Source organism: Lutra lutra, chromosome 6, assembly GCF_902655055.1.
Source record: "Lutra lutra chromosome 6, mLutLut1.2, whole genome shotgun sequence".
Lineage (NCBI taxonomy): Eukaryota > Metazoa > Chordata > Mammalia > Carnivora > Mustelidae > Lutra > Lutra lutra.
Genome location: NC_062283.1, coordinates 4,477,958 through 4,495,199, shown reverse-complemented (window position 1 = coordinate 4,495,199; position 17,242 = coordinate 4,477,958). Strand labels below are relative to the sequence as shown.

At 47.3% G+C, this 17,242-nt stretch overlaps 1 protein-coding gene across 2 annotated transcripts in view; it reads right to left on the bottom strand.

The window, feature by feature from the left end:
* DCDC2 (doublecortin domain containing 2) overlaps positions 1-17,242 on the bottom strand; it is a 139,448-nt gene that overhangs the window by 65,012 nt on the left and 57,194 nt on the right. For both annotated transcript variants that reach the window (XM_047734958.1, XM_047734957.1), the window contains exon 8: positions 15,234-15,396. In XM_047734958.1, coding sequence (XP_047590914.1) covers positions 15,234-15,396 — 163 coding nt within the window. The remainder of the gene's footprint in view (positions 1-15,233; positions 15,397-17,242) is intronic.

The window sequence follows — 17,242 nt, the reverse complement described above, 5'->3', positions numbered from 1 at the left end:
AAAATTCAATGTAATTCACTGCATTATAAAGAACAAAGGTGCGGGGGCGCGTCTGGGTGACTCAGTGGGTTAAGCCTCTGCCTTCAGCTCAGGTCATGGTCTCAGGGTCCTGGGATCAAGCCCCACATCAGGCTCTCTGCTCAGCAGGGAGCCTGCTTCCCCCTCTCTCTCTGCCTGCCCCTCTGCCTCTTGTCATCTTTCTCTGTGTCCAATAAATAAATCTTAAAGAAAAAAAAAGAACAAAGGGGGAAATCATAAAAATTCTTTCAACAGAAACAGAAAAGTCATTTGATATGATTTAAAACACATTCCAATTTTTAAAAAATCTTATTAGCAAACAAGAAAGGAAACTTCCCCTAATAAACAGAACCTCCTTAATCTGATTGAATGTACAAAAATTTAGAACAAACACCATTCTTGATGGTGACTTACTGAAGACTTTCCTCCCAGTGTCAAGGAGGAGATACAGATGTCCGGTCTTACTGAGTCTATCAATTTTGTAATGGAAATACTAAAAAAAAAAGTAAGGAAAAGGCTGTAAGAATGAAAAGAAGGGTGTAAAGTACTTTGCTGAGGTCTGTGAGTTTTTCTGGCCAATTATCAAATGGGAGTGAAGCAGGTTTCAAATTCCCTGAATTTGTAGCCATGTGGGACAGAGGTGAGGTCAACTGACACTCGCAACTGGTGTCCCAACCGAGGGCGGTCTTATGGAGCAGAGCCCGTAAGCCCATGGAGTCTGACGCCGACTCTGGTAAGGGGTGTCAGATTTGGACTGGACGGTGGGACACCCAGGTGGTGCTGGAGACACAGTGCTGGGAAAGATACCACGTGTTCAGTGTCAAGAAGAAAACATCACACTGGCGACATTCTAGTTCTCAATCCAGCTGTTGGCGACGCAGGTCTGCTCAACTCGTCAAGATTCATCCAGATCTGTGCTTAGGATCTGAGTGCTCTTCTGGACATATACATGAATGAAGAGTTGTTTTTCTTTTTTTTAAACATGCCCATGTGGCATGTGTGTGTGTGTGTGTGTGCGCGCAGCCCCCGCCCCCCACCCCTGCAGGCAGCTGGATGCCCAGGTAAAGAGAAGAATCTCCAAATTTCTGCGAGTTGAAGTCTAAGAGAACAGAGCCCAAGAAAAAAATAAATGACCAGAGCACAGTGAGTGGCCAGAGCCCGTGTGGGAGCAGGAGAGGGATTCATCAGAGGCTGGACAGGCTGGCTTTGTAGAGTTTTGTTTGCAGGGAGCATGGGGGGGGGCACGATTTAAGGTTACGCTCCATCATTTACTGTGAGAAATTAGACATGTAAATAATCTTTAGTCCAAAGTGGCTTTTAAATCCTCAAATAATGGAAAATCCGATAGCGTGTAGACAGCCCTACACAAAGAACCATTTCACATTATAAATTGAGGAAAATTCATCAACCCTAGTTTAAACAGCCTCCGTTTTTTTAGTGACATCTTTTTCGAACTGATATCTTAGCAGTGATGTGTACCAATTCCGGGGCCTTTCAACCACGTGATGGTTCTTCTTACTATTATTAAATTATAACAAGATAAATTTTTCAGTTTTCCCCACACAGGGCCATATATAACACCGGCACGAATACTGGTTTCTCAAGTCAAGTAAGCGGTCTTGTCTCTAACCTGTACTTCGCCTTGAATTTGAATGAAATGTGTCTCTTCCCATGGCTGTCCATCAACTTTGCCTCCTGGAGAGTGGCGGGGGCAGGCAGGCCCTGCTCACCTCTATGCCACTAGGAGACATCTGAGCAGCAATCTGACTTCTTCAAGCTAATCTTGAAGAAGATATATCATTAATAACTGCAACGCCCAAATGCAAATAAAAGCACAACCCCCCCCAAAAAATACAATGTTTGGCAAGTTCATTCTCTCATCGAACTTTACAGAGAGCTCACGACGTGTTTGAAATCGAGCTGGATGGTGAGCTCACCGGGACGGATAAGGCAATAATGAAGGGGATCCTGGCCCTCAAATTGATCACAGACTGGATTTTACAGAAGAGAGGTTAGGACGGGGAGTCTTCTGGAGAACAGAGCTGATGGGAACTGGGAGGGGATTCTAGGTACACACAAAGGCTCATGGAATCAAGAAACTAAAACATTCTCTATGCCCACCATGCATGCGGTAGGCTGGTGGAAGATGAGGTTGGAAGAGAGGCCGGGGAAGTGGTAAGCTGCTGAAGGAATCTCATCAGAGGGTTTTTGTGTTTTGAGGGCCCGGGGCTGGCGGGACTGTGAAGGACTGTCAAGCAGGGAGCTCGGGAGACCCTCTAGAAGGCTGCGGTGGTCTCTGTGGAAAATAGGAGCTTCAGTCAGGAATGGTGAGGAAGGCCGGTTTTGAGAGACTTTGAGAAGGCAGAACCCATGCCGGTGGTCGTGACTGAGTGAGGGGCATGGAAAAATCTAGGCCGACTCCAAAGTTAACAGGATCACAATGATGGACAGGGTAACGTGAAGGGGATTAGAAAGGAATGGGCAATGTAGGAAGCAAACAGCATCTTGGACAAATCACCACGGGGAGCACACTGTGACCCAAGCCCTCCTGAGCACCGCCTCCTACACTCCCAACCGTACCCTCAAACACACCCTTGGGGCACAAGCCCCCCCCCCATCTGCACTGGACCTATCAGGACTGAGTCTCCAACAGCTCCTCCAGCTGGAGCCCCCACCCCACCACGTGTGCTCCCAGACTCCAAGGCTACAAAAGCAGGCCTTGGAGATGGTGGGGTCACCCAGGACACGCTTCTGTCCCTAAGTCCCTGAGATAAACCATTTCTCTTCAAACTGGACCCACCAGCCTTTTCCTTTGGTGTTTGGGCTCCCTGGGCTTTTGCAGACTGTTTCGCACAGACCTCCCTTCCGCGGGACAGACCTCCCTTCCGCGGGACAGACCTCCCTTCCGCGGGACAGACCTCCCTTCCGCGGGACAGACCTCCCTTCCGCGGGACAGGTAGGAATTGCCCGTGTCCTGAATCATCACTGCAAGCTGACAGAAGCGGTCGCTCCCGCGGACCCCTGTCCACACACATGGATTACCCCCAGGGTTCTGCCTTGATGGAACTCTGAGCCAGCAACTCTGTGAGGAAAATTAAGCAAATAAAGACAATGCAGGGTTTGGACAGTATTTTGTGTAACACGTGCCGGGGGGGTGCTTGCGGGAAACCAAGGTAGGAATTTCAAGGACTGTCGATCCTTGCACGATGTGGGTTTGAACCGCGCAGGTCCACCGATGGGCAGACTTTTTTCCCGATGAATACGATACAGTACTGTAACTATATTTTCTCCTCCTTATGATTTTAATACCAGTTTCCTTTCTTGGGCTTAATTGACTGTAGGAATACAGAATATAACACATATACAAAATACGTGTTCATTGACGATTCATGTTATCGGTAAGGTTTCCAGTCAACAGCAGGCTATTAGCTAAGGTCCACTCAGATTTTTGACTGTACAGTAGTAGGTGCCCCTCACTCGGCCCCCGCCTTGGTCAAGGGTCCATGGCAGTCAGATACGGGCCTTCACCTAAGACCAGTGGTTCAGCCTGCAAGCAAGTTCCAATGTCTCGTCCAGAAGGAGGCTTTCGAGAATATGCCAAGGGCCTGTTAGTAAGGGCTTTGCGAGAACAAAAAATTAAAGCCTCCTAGTCACTTTAAGGAAAAACCCCAAATTTCGTTGTTTTGGGAGCAATGGCCTTCAGCGTAAACGAAGATGTTAGCTGTCACTATTATGATTTTTAAGAAAAGTAAATGGGAACTTTTGAGCCCAAATAAGAAAGGATATAAAAATAACATTGTAGGATTAAACCATCAAGGAAAAGCTCCCCCTCACGGAACAAACAAACAAATTACAGCAATTCTCCACCGTCCAATAAACAATTCCTGAGCGATCCTTCCCCTGCCCTGCTCATATTAAATGCAATTACTATTCTAATTTGAAAGATTAATTAACATTTAACTATTCTGGCTTTAAAATGCATTAGAGATTTGAATGCTGAACTCAGTCCTGGCTTTGCTCTTCTCCCCCCTTGCCCAGATGTGATGACCAGAACTTCGTCTCTCAGATAAATATCACTTCTGAACCGTGGTGATCAGATTCAACCCCTCTCCCCTTTCTCAAAGCCTTTCACACGGACTCTGTCCTGCCACCTCCATGTCCGGCCATGACTAGACACACTCCTGCAGCTCCAACCCTATGTGAGTCTTCACGAGATGAAAATCAACAAGATTGACCCAGAAACTAACTGGCATGAGAGACAATGAATGCTGAATGCCATATTTTTAGAGTTTAAAAAAAATTTTTATTAGAAAATATGACATCTGCCCAGCTGATCTTTTCCTTCTGTTTCCTCCTACTCCTTCCTAAACCTGCTGACCCTCATCCATCCAACACTTCAGCTTTGGGCCTCGGACTACTGTGACAACTGAGTCTTGGAGAGGAGGTGGGGGAGGGCAGTGTGAGTGAGCGATGGGGGCTCCTGGGCCCCCCACTGCCAGGCTCCCTGATTCGAAGTACTGCAGATCCTCATTTCTGGAGGAACATTTTGGAGATCAATCCAAACTAACTCCTGGCTCCTTACACATGCGCTGCAATTAACCAACAGCCTCTTTAGGCTGTTTTCGCCTTCGTTTTCAGGAATGCTCCATCATTATTAAAACACTAAATAACCATAACCACGCTTCTAAGTTAGGACCTCAGGGTCAACCTGGGAATAAAGTCTATAAAGAAATTCGATTGTTCTTCCAAACTAATGTCTAAAAATTAAACAGGAAACCAACCTCACAGATGAAAGACGGCCTCATCTCCATCTAGCTACCAGAGGAACTTTATTCCTTTGCACCTTCCGTCCCAGGCTTGCCGAGAAAATGCAAATCCATAAGGGGTGAGTCTGTCCATCTAAATGTTACCGAGCGTCAGACTAATTAGATCTGGAATTCTGTTTGCGTGAGCAACCCTCACCAAATCGAAAATGCAATAAATCTCACATGCTTAAGGCAGAAAGCGCCAGGAAAAATACGGAGACTGCCTGTCAGTGATGGTTTGTTTCTGTCCTGGGTGGCTACTCTCCTTGTCACGCAGAGCGGTGACAGCCCACAGCACTCATGCCAGCATCAGACGGAACCAGTGAGAACTCTGGTTCCAGTGAGGGGTAAAGCGTGGCATTCTTCTTTTAATGAAAGAACAGCCATCATCTCCTTATGCCCCTAACACGTCCCTGGGCTAGTGTGACGTGGAGACCTTCCAACTGGATCTTCTGGTAGTTCTGCAGTGAGAGGGGAAGGGTCATTCCCATTCAGACTGCACCATGTTCACCTCCTACTAAAAACAATTTCAGGATTCTGAATGATCATTTCTCTCATACCCCTCATTAAGCATAGTTTGAATCAATTTTCTTGCTGTTATTTTTCGGTGTTCACTGTGCATAATCCGTCTGTCTCTGTTTTCCATCTGAGATGTCGACACGCTGTCCCTCCTCCGGGGCTGCACACACAGGTTAACAACGCCGGGTGGGCTACAAGGTAGGCAAGACATATCGGTGACAAGCGTAGGGCTCAGCACCTTCTGTCTGGTCTCAGCTTCCTATAAAACAGACACAGCGTCTCTCCCACACATCTGGGCTCTACACAACGACAAAGTCCGATGAAGGCCACCGCGATCATGGGAAAAACTCTTGGCTCACAGGCCAGGATAACCATCATTTATTACATGACTTCTGGCATGCAGCAGACTGTGGGATACTGGGTCTTCCTATTCCATCTGTAGAATGGAAATTAGGACTTCCATCTATGAACAACACCTACCCCACAGCATTTGCGTCCTAAGACGAGCAAGGTAGTTAGAGGTGTAAGGGCTACACAGATGCTTTTTCATGCCTACTTCTCCTTGCCCTCCTTCTGAACTTGCTCTAAGAGTCGGGGTTGCCCCTTCTCTTCAAGGTCTAGAGGTGCCCCCGGGGCTGCTTCTTCTGCACCTGACTTTGATGCTCACCTATCAGCTGATGGCCTCGGCAGTTACCTCTGCAAGACAATCTTCCCATTTCCGTCTGGTCCATGTACACCTATACCGGGTGCTGGACAGGTCCCTCTATCTCCACGTGCATAGCCTTCCCCTCCTCCCTGGTGATCTCCCAAGAGTTACTGACACAGCCATCTTTTTTTTTTTATAGGTTGTTTTTTTTTAAGATTTTATTTATTTGACAGAGATCACAAGCAGACAGAGAGGCAGGCAGAGAGAGAGAGAGAGAGGGAAGCAGGCTCCCCGCTGAGCAGAGAGCCCGATGCGGGACTCGATCCCAGGACCCTGAGATCATGACCTGAGCCGAAGGCAGCAGCTTAACCCACTGAGCCACCCAGGCACCCCCTGTCACAGCCATCTATCCTTGTGTGCCTCCTCCTCTCTCACGCCCTCCCACGTGACCTCAGCTCACAACCATTCTGTCTCCTACATATCTCTCAAACCATCCTCTCTCCTCTATCCACCATCAAAGATCGCCAAGTCCGACATCTCTCCTGTCCCGGTTCACAGGAGACCACCTCGGGGAAGTCCTCCCCTTACCCTGCCCCCATCCTCTCGGCCCAGCCCGAGCTGCACTTCAAGTTCCTGCCTTTGCCTGAGGCCTTCCTCCGGCCACAGACGCTCATTTGGACTGAACATGGACAGGCCAGAGCAGCAGGGAGAACCACCCTCAACCAGCGAAGGACAGGATTTGGCAGGCAGGTGTCTCGGTGTCTCACCCCTGCACCGGACAGTTTGGAGGCATGTCCCATATGCTCTCTCAGAAGATTCCAGCAGCAGGACGCTAGTTGTCTACAGAGGACCTGGGGCTCCTCTAGAGTACCCCATTCACAAGCTCCCCCCTCTTCTACATCAGACCTGCCCATGCTTCGGGGGTCACCTCCCAAACGAACTTCTTGCACTCAAGTCCTTCTCTGACATCCTCACCTATCGAGCGATGTTTTGGGGAAACCCACACAGATAAGCAGGAGTGAGAACAGCATCAGATTTCTTAACAGCAACAATGAAGTGATACATTCAGAACGCTCAGTGACAAGTACTAACAACCAAGAATTCTAGGTCTGTCCAAACTAAAAATTAAACACGAGAGCATGGAGAAGACATTCTCAGACACACAGAATGGGAAGCATCATAGAGTAAGAAATACACTGTGGCCTTGTCTGGGGTTTCTGGCGCAGAGCTCCCAACATGCTTGTAATTGCCTAATGTGAGCGATGTGAGTACCTTTCAATATTTGGTCTTTTATCCGCAAATAGCTCCAGCTCCTAAAATAGTTCCGGAGCAGAGGTGAGACAGTGTCTTGCTATTTATAACAAGCCCTTTCAACCGCATCTGAGTTTAAGCGCATGAGGTGACTCCCAATGAGCTCCTAAGGACGGGGGCTGGTTGCCAGGAGAACCAACCATGTGATTTGGGGGTGGCAAACTTCCTGTCCCATCGCCCACCCCCACACCTCCAGGGAGGGCTGAGGGGCTGGAATGGAGGTCATCACTCATGGCCATGATCTAATCAAGCATGCCTACCTCCTGAAACCTCTATTTACAAAACCCTACACGGAGGGGTCTGGACAGCTCCCAGATTGGCTGAGGCACAGAAATACAAGAAAGGCCCAGAAGCCCCACGTCCCCTCCCCTACTACTTATCCCCGCACATCTCTCCCATCTGGCTGCTCCTGAGTTTTATTCTCCCAATAAACCAGGGAGCTGGTAAGTCAGCTATCTTCCTGAGTTCTGTGGGCTATGCTAGCAATCTGTCAGATCCATGGAGGGGTCCTGGGAACCCCCAATTAACAGCTGGCCAGTCAGACATACAGGAAACAATCTGGACTCCTGGTTGGCATGGGATTTCCTCACTCTGACCCAGGACCCCATCTCCAAGAGGGCACTACACCTCCTCTCCCACTGCCATGAACTCTCCTTAAGGTCCCTCGTAGTCAGTAAGGGAACGAACACGGTGAGGCAGGTGCCAACGTACAGTGGCCTTGCCACCCGCCAGAATTCTCGGATCTGTCGGAAACCGAGAGCCTTCAAAAGCACGCTGTCGATTTTCTTTGGCCATCGCTAATAAACGTGGTTATTGGTCTCTCTGTGCACACACAGGCCGTTGTGAACTCACACCAGCACACTGCTCATCCATGGGATGGCGGATGACACTCCTGGGCTCCACGGCCCAGATGCGAGGTCCCGTAGGCCCCAGACAGCATCCCACAAGAGACCAGAATGGTGGGTCCCAGTCTCAGCGGCCGGCAGCTCGTTTAGTCAAACGCAAACTTCCTAACCCTGCAAAATTGGGGTTCCTTTATGAGTAAGACGGGCCTGGTGCTCACAGTAATGCCGCTTGAGTCCTAGGGCTGCTCGGAGGACTAACGAGACCGTAAACCCATGGTGCTCAGTCCGTCGGGAGCTGCTTCCGTGAGCTGCAGCTCCGATCAGAAGCCCATGGAGAGGCATGTCTCGCTGGACCCTCGTCAGAAATCCCCACATGCCTTGCAGCCCCGCAAGGAAGAGGGTGCCGTGTGGCTCCACAGCCCAGCTCCCCTCATGCTGGGTTCCACACGACCGTCCTCCTGCCGACACGCTTCCACCACGGGGACCCAGAGTCCCAAGAAGCAAGGGACACTGGCACAGGAAGGACTCTGCAGACCCTGCAGCAAAGATAGTGGCTTCGCTCTGCGTACGTAACCCAGCGCTTCCCGGGCTTGCACTGGAGCTTGGCACTCTTACTGCGAGAAACCCCTATTCAGAGCACGCAAACTGCTGCTCCACGGAACCCACTCTAGGAAGCCACTGTAGTTCCCTGGCTGAAAACCTCTAGCTCGGGGTCGCCCAGGTGCTCTGGGTGAGGCCGAGGGGTCCTGGGGCAGTGCAGAGCGCCAGCAGCCTCTCCAAGGTCATAGGAGCTGTCCTCAATGACCTGGGCAGAAGTCGCCTGTTTCTCACGGGGTAAGAAACCCTTTGTGTTGGCACCCTTCCCAGTAAGCACCACGAAGCCCGGGAGACAGCCGGCTCCCATCAGTCCAGAGGTGACAGATGTGTGCTTTGAACTTGGGCAGGGGCAGAAGGGACCTGTCAGATTTGCAACCCGTGAAACACACTTTTCAGTATGGATGAAATTTTTTTTTAATTTCATTTTTTTTTAAAGATTTTACTTATTTATTTGACAGAGAGAAAAAGAGAGAGAGAGCATGGGGGGGGTGAGGGGAGGGGGAGGAGCAGAGGGAGAGGGAGAAGTAGGCTTCCCGCTGAGCAGAGAACCCAACATGGGACTTGATCCTGAAACCCTGGGATCATGACCTGAGCCGAAGGTGCTCCACATCCAGGTGCCCCCTGGACGGCATTTTCAAGGGAATGCTGCATTGCCTGACTTCAGAGAGACAACTTGGTATTATCATCCAGGAGTATAAAATAAGAGTAAGTGGACAGCTTTAAGCCTACAAAGGTCAAACCTACTTTGCAGTTATTTTCTCCCTATTTTTACACCCCCGTGGCGGCGACATGCTACGTGGTGATTTGCAACACTGGTTATATCTTATTTTGAAAACAACGAGGGTTCCTGAGAAGAATAAAAATAGCATTCGTACCTAAAACAGACCCCGGCGTACAGCGGCAACCCCGTGTATCGTGTGAGTGGGGAAAGCTCCCGGCCCTGTCTGTAGCACCACACAGTATTAAGACTAAGCACGTGCAAGCAGAAATGCTATTTGCCCCACAGAAAAAAGGGATACAGAGGCGGATCAGCAAGAAGGAAAAAACGTGCCAGCGCCTAGCACATAAACACACTTCAGCATCTGCAAGTGATAAATGGAGTTTGGTCATTGAAAAGGAGACGGAAATTGCTTCTACCTTACTGAGGATGATTTCTTGGTCAAGGTTTAATGCTGGCCCCCAGGAGAAACCAGGCTAGTGCTGAGCAATTGGCACAAACGAGAGGGAACGGAGGCGTCCTGCAGATTACAAAGTGCGCGGTACCAGGAAGCACTCAGTCCGTGTTTACTGAAGACATGAAGGTGGTGTTCTCTGAAAGGGGGCAAGGCTCCTAAGTCCATCAGGAGCAGCCAGATGGGAGAGACGTAAGTAGTAGGGAGGGGACGTGGGGCTTCTGGGCCTTTCTTGTATTTCTGTGCCTCAGCCAATCTGGGAGCTGTCCAGACCCCTCCGTGTAGGGTTTTGTAAATAGAGGTTTCAGGAGGTAGGCATGCTTGATTAGATCATGGCCATGAGTGATGACCTCCATTCCAGCCCCTCAGCCCTCCCTGGAGGTGTGGGGGTGGGCGATGGGACAGGAAGTTTGCCACCCCCAAATCACATGGTTGGTTCTCCTGGCAACCAGCCCCCGTCCTTAGGAGCTCACTGGGAGTCACCTCATGCGCTTAAACTCAGATGCGGTTGAAAGGGCTTGTTATAAATAGCAAGACACTGTCTCACCTCTGCTCCGGAACTATTTTAGGAGCTGGAGCTATTTGCGGATAAAAGACCAAATATTGAAAGGTACTCACATCGCTCACATTAGGCAATTACAAGCATGTTGGGAGCTCTGCGCCAGAAACCCCAGACAAGGCCACTGTGTATTTCTTATTCTACGATGTAGAATGCCTGTTCTACACATTTCTATCGCTCTCAGACTTGTGGTAAAACATGACCCACATCCCACAGTCCACACTGCCTCTAAGATAAGTCACTGTGGACGAAGGAACGAAAAACCCATGTGTCTCCACCCAAAGGTGAGCGGGAGGCAGCAGACACCCACAACTCCAAAACCTTACTGCAGCGCCTTCCAATCAGTGCCCTGCTTTGGGAACTCATCCTGGCGCCTTCTTAGAGACTTTCTTCCTGTCCCTGACCCCCCTCAGAGGGTGAGGCTTGGGGGCGCACATGTGGACTCGTGCCTCCTGTTCTATTCTCGGAGTTTCCTCTGCCTGAGCTGGTTCATCCGCTGAACCCAAGCAACTCAAGTTTCCGCGCCCCGTGATTGGACTGTGGGGACACACAGCAGCAACGCTCCAGCCCCGGGGTGGCACAGCAAAGCTCGCGCAGATTGTAGAAAATTCAGGTGCACGACAGCTCAAGGGCAGTCCCCCAGCAAGATCAGAATATTTAAACACCCCCTCCCCGCACTGCACCTGCCCCATCAGTCATCAGGAATCTGAACGTGGCGCGTTCCTTAGGAACCATCACAGAACAATGCTGAGAATAAGCCAAGAATGGAGTCAAGTGAGATACGTTTGTGTGTGTGTGTGTGTGTGTGTGTGTGTGCGCCACGCTCCCATCCACAGAGTCAAGCAAACTTCAAGAAAACAAGTCTTGTTTTTGCTTACATTTTAAAACTCTACTTTAAAAAAAAAAGTGTTTATAATGATCCATGATCAATGATCAGTACCACATAAGCCGCAGTGGATGGACCCGCCCACAGAAAGCAGCCTTTCTGATCTTTCCAAGGCACCCTAAATCCACTGTATTTCCTGTGTTCCAAAGGGTCTAACGACACTAATTTTTTTTTCACGTGGAAGACAGTTTAAATATCAATGAATGCAATCAATCCCCAAATACTATTTTAAGACAATCATCATAACTACTTTGCTCATTGGTGGAAAGGGTATCTCAAGGCATTACGAATCAAGTGGAAAGTGTACGGAAAACGGGCCGGCCAGTTAAGCCGGTATTTAAATGCAGCACTAAAAATGCATTTCACACCCAACTTCATCAATCACCAACCAATCTTACCTTGCATCTTGGCTACCAAAAGAAAATGGGATTTGTTTCCCTGAAGAAATATGTCACAGCTCTGCCTGAATTATTAAGCTTTACTATTACGGAAAGAAACAGAGTCGGAAAGGAAAAAAAAAAGAAAGAAAGAAAGAAAGAAAGAAAGAAAGCAAGCAAAAGAAAAAATAAAATTAGAGCCAGGTTGCCCTCTACAGACAGACATCAGCACTGCTCATTCATACAGCACTAGACGCCCAAATATGATAAATAGCAACATTAAATAAAGACAACTGGTATGACTAAGCCTTCATTATAATAAAAATCAACACAACCTAAAAGAGTCTCTTCTCATTAACATGAGAACAGTATATAGGTAACAAACACTGGGCCAAAAAATTGCACAATTTAACATACACTATGAGATGATCCGGATATTCATTCTAACTCTAAAATTTAACACTTTGAAAGAAATTAAATCAACCACTTAATTCCAAATGTAAAGTATGGGCAAGTAGAAAAAACTATGTTTCATCTCTGACATCAAATTCTTGCATTGTTTATTCGATTATTTGTATATATTGCAAAACGATCACCACAGTTAGTCTAGTTAACATCTGTTACCATATGGACTCTTCACACATACTCTCTTAGCAAATTTCAAATATACAATATGGAACTAAATTCTTGCATTTTTTTCCTCATTCTTGACTCACCACACACCTTCCCTTTCATTTTGCTTACAGTCTCATTGCTTTTACTTTGCTAGACACCAAGAGCCCTCCTGAGATAGGACTAGCCAAAAGCACACACTTAGTTCTAATGACTAGAATAAAGGACATTAAAGTAAAAAACAATTGCAAGAAAAAAATGGCAAGAATAAATGAATAGGAAGCTGAATTAAGGAGTGCAAAAAAGAGAGCTCTGATACTATAACCTGGAAAATTCCTATAGCCAAAGACATCTGGATGGAGATCTCGTAAGGGGAAACAGCTCAGTTGGACTTAAGCTAATATCCTTAAATTTGTCAAGTGACAATTTAGTCTACGAAACTGTACAAAAAATTTTTTTTTTCATTTTCCCTTGGGGGAAAAATGTTTTTGGAAGCCAAGATTCATTTTCCAAGTTATATGTTATTTCTATCAAGAAGAAAAGATACAAAATGCTTCATCTCAACTCTTATATACATTTCTGGATCATGTAAGTTTCTTACTGGGGGGGGGAAATCCACTCCCTCAAACTGCCACTTGAAAGACACCAGCAGGGGACGCCTGGGTGGCTCAGTCAGTTAAGCATCTGCCTGGGGCTCGGGTCATGATCTCAGGGTCCCAGAATCAGGTCTCGCATTGGGCTCCCTGCTCAGCGGGGAGTCTGTTTTCTCCCTCTCCCTCTGCTCCTCACCCCCACTTGTGCACACGCTCGCTCTCTGTCTGACAAATAAATCTTTAAAAAAAAAAAAAGAAAAAAAGAAAGACACCAAAGAGGTCCAGCAGTTAGAAGCCTATATTCTGCTCATTCCAAAAGACACTGGAAAACAGACACTTAAAATAGGCGATTATCTAATACAACTACCAGGCTCTCCACAGACAAGGAAGAACAGCGATGGCCTCCCGCCTTTTCTGAGCACTTTAAAAACATGTTTCTTGTGATTTCCACTCCACGGGTACCATTGTTAAAAAGTGAGAATATCTACGAAAGCAAAAATACTGATCATTTGACTTTTCAGTCAAGGTTCCTCTCCAGGGCGAGAGGAAACTGCAGACGGAAGCTCATTCAGCATAATTTCTGCAAATGAGAATGAAAGGTCCCCTTTCTTCTGAGAAGCAACTACTGAAACTCAAGACTTTAAAATATACATATTGGAAGGAGGAATGGGGATTTTTCACAGGCTGAGATGAGCCTCACAGAAAATAACTCACATTTTACCAAAGCCTTTAAAGAAAAATGTTTGTGAAAAGATTCAAACTATTACAGAGACCTGTCTATTTCGTGCCTTCAAGCATGCGTTTCCCGATATTTATTAAGTGTCTCATATTTATCAGACCCGTGCCAGTGGTTGCGAATAAAAACACAACAGCTAGTAAGAACCATCCCAGGGCCTTGGGGGCATCACAACCTGGTACATTGATTAAAATAAAGCCTCTGTGGGTTTAAATCCTCAAGGTATGGCATATGCCTCCAGGCGAGCTTTGTTCCCTTGGCACCTGCCATAAAATATGCATTCAATAAACATTCGTTGCCCACAGTTGACCCTGGCCTCCCCTGTTTCATAGTCATCTGCGAGGGATTATATGACCTAACGATAAGCAAACTTACAAGCTAAATCTTAGTATGAACCCACGTTTTACAGAGAACTGACAGGGCCCCCCAAAAGTGGCTTACCCGAGGTCCATCACAGAGCTGTACCCGGACCCCCCATTCCAACTGGCCTCCCTCCCTGGAACGATGTGAAGCCCCCTGCATTCTACCTCCTCTTTGTAACTGGTTCATCACGCAGGCTGTTCCTCTAGGTCTCGTGCAGCTTCCCACGACCCCTTTGTCACCTGCCACATCCTCTGAACTCCCACAAGTTCACATGTCCCCTTCGCTGTGAGGCCCACGGTACCGGTCATTCTAACGTGACTCCTCACATCAACTTCGCAAGAAACTGAAGCTCCCAGTGGAAGACAGAGAGCTGGCCATGAATCCAAAATGACAGACCACCCAATCACCTCCCTCCTGCCCAGCATGTGCCCCAACAGATGTCTGAGGGGATCCCGGCGCGAAGAAGAATCAGTCCCTCCATGGGGCTGTGGCCCAGCCAGCCCTCCACCCCTCCACCCCTGCGGGCTCGCTGCATGGACACCACACTTGGAATGAAACCAGAAAGAGCCAGTCTTCCCAAAAGTTCCCACGAGAGTCTTCCTACAGAAGTTCACAATTCTGACCGCACAAATCTCGTACTGATGAAAATATTTAAAAACTTATTTTACAGCATCTCTTACCTGGACAGAACTAATTTGGGGACATGTTATCATTCTACTGGTAAAGTTTTCTGGATGTATTGTATTTTCTTGGATATTGGTAAAATTAGGAAAATATCTTTTTTGGAGAAAGGGAAATGCTACTGAAAGTAACCGGTGATCAATGTGGACAAGGGTTGTAGATACACAAGTAGGAGAGACCAATGTCAACAGCAGTTAGTAAACATGTTAATCAAGCTCTTTCAGTAGAAGAAAAGGTTAACAAGATTTACCTTTTTTATATGAGACCAGCACAAGAATTTATTTTACCTCAAAACATGTGTTCTTGTACACAAGCTCTAATTATAAACAGAAATTTTGTGGGAAAAACAGAAGAATCTTTCCTTCTCAGAGTCTCCTTTGAAAACGCTCCTTAAGGACAATAAGGAGTATCTTCTGTTGGTCCAAAGAAACAGATTTATTTAAGAATTAAAATCGTATCACAGCCTTAAGATGATAATCCATAAAAATATAATAGTAGCGAGGACAAACTTACCACCGTTTGGACTTATTTGTGGTGACTTCTTTAACTTTACATTCTGTTTCCCTTTCTTGGGTTTTTCCAAATTCACCTCCTCTTTTTTCCCTTTCCTCTTTGGGGGCTGAGGGGACGTGTGGTCGCTGGATCCAACCGTTGACTTGGATTGGCGATCATTTCCCTGAGTAGTAGAAGACCAGACACTTAACCATGGGCTAATGAAATCCCAAAGTGACCCCTAGTCCATGTAAGTCATTACCTGGAGGTCAGTGGGGCGGAGGTGGGAGATGGAGGTGTTCTGCGGATTCCCCAATCTCCGTTTTAATATGTACATTAACTTTTCCTGGGGCCAGAAGGCCCTAGCTGAGGCATGAGAATAAAAATAGCTAAAAAGTACTGAATACTTCACCAACACCAGACATTCTATAAAATCATTTCAATCCTCACAACCGTGAGACAGGCACTTTGCCCACTATGGAGAGAAAGAAATGAGGCTTAGAGGTGGGGTCTTGCCCAAGGCCACGGGGCCAGCAAGGCCACTGCCTTAACCATTTTCTCCCTCCTGTGACTTCCAGAAAAATCTACTGGATGAGGAAGGGTGATGACAGCCCTCAGCTGGAAACTTAATCTAGACACACTTTCTTAACTAGTGGCCGCTGTGAGTATGCAGCTATCATCCTACAAGGAGACACACGTTGTCCTTGCAGATGTCCTCAAACACAGACTTATCAGTTGCTGACTGCCATGCTCCCTGTGAATCACAAACCCGGAGCCACACAGACTCGATAGCTCAAGGCCACGCTCCCGCAAGGCGACCACCCATGGGCATATGTTCAGTGGTTGCCTGTGGCCTCCACGTGCCTCTGGAAATGAAGACTCTGCCTCTGCAAAGGAGGCTCTTCAGCACGATGGTGAAGTTGCGTTTCCCTAGCCCAGCAACAGCTCCCAGGGGGCCACATAACAGCCAGGACAGCAGTGGCCACTGTGAGCGCCCAAAGAACAGGTGTGCTCGGACTCTGTCACAGCTTCGCCATTGCTACAGCAAGAACCTCCCTCCCAACCGGACAACCTGGTCCTCGGATGCTCAGGTGCTAAGCCCACTTGAGTGTCTCGAGTGTATAAGGTGTGAGGCTGCAGGACATAGAAAGAGGGCAAGTTTTGGAGACCAAAATTCATGGCTCAGAGCCACTCCGCTGCCACTAACCACCTATGGGACCTCCGACTAACGAAATCCTGCCTTCTTTGACCATTTCCTTCCCAGCTGAGTGGGGCTAACAAACCCACCTTTAGGTCTCTCGTGAGGAAGAAATGGTAACATTTATAAAAAAAAAAAAAAAACAGCGCCTGTCAGACAGTGTATGCTCCAAGAGCAGCAGAGCGCTTTCTCCAAGAGAAGAGTGAATATCTCTTTCCTTAAAAATCATATGCAGCTCACACCATATTGGGTGAGATCTTTATGCAACATCTGTACTATGCTAGGATCTGAAAATAAATGTAGTAATATCAAATAAACAAATCTGCCTAGAAACCTATTATAACTGCTCATTTTAAACATTTATATATTCAGTCATCCAGAAGCATTTAAATGGTTTTAGCCATCACCCAATTAAGAATAGAAAACTTCACAGCCTTACAAATGAAGTTATTTATGCTATTTTGTGGGAGCCTACAAGAAAATGAATTATGCATAGATTTATTAACAGTATGAAAACTTGTCCAAATCTATAACATTCCTTTGCATAATTTAATTTCCCATTCCAACTGCAATTTAAACATACGCTTCCATTTAATTATTGCATTAACTGCAACCAGAGTCGTCGTTTATTTTCTTTCCTTTCTCACAAGGTCGTGGACTGCCTGGTAGAAGAAACAGATCCCGTGACTCTAGTGGGGCGTCCACACCCGTCCTCTAGGTCTCCTGTTCCAGTCTCTTTCTGAACATCATGTCTATTTGTCCCACAATTCTGAAACTTGGGAAGCCCTGGCTGAGCACAGCCCCGCTTCCAGCAGGCCTACCAGAAGGTTCA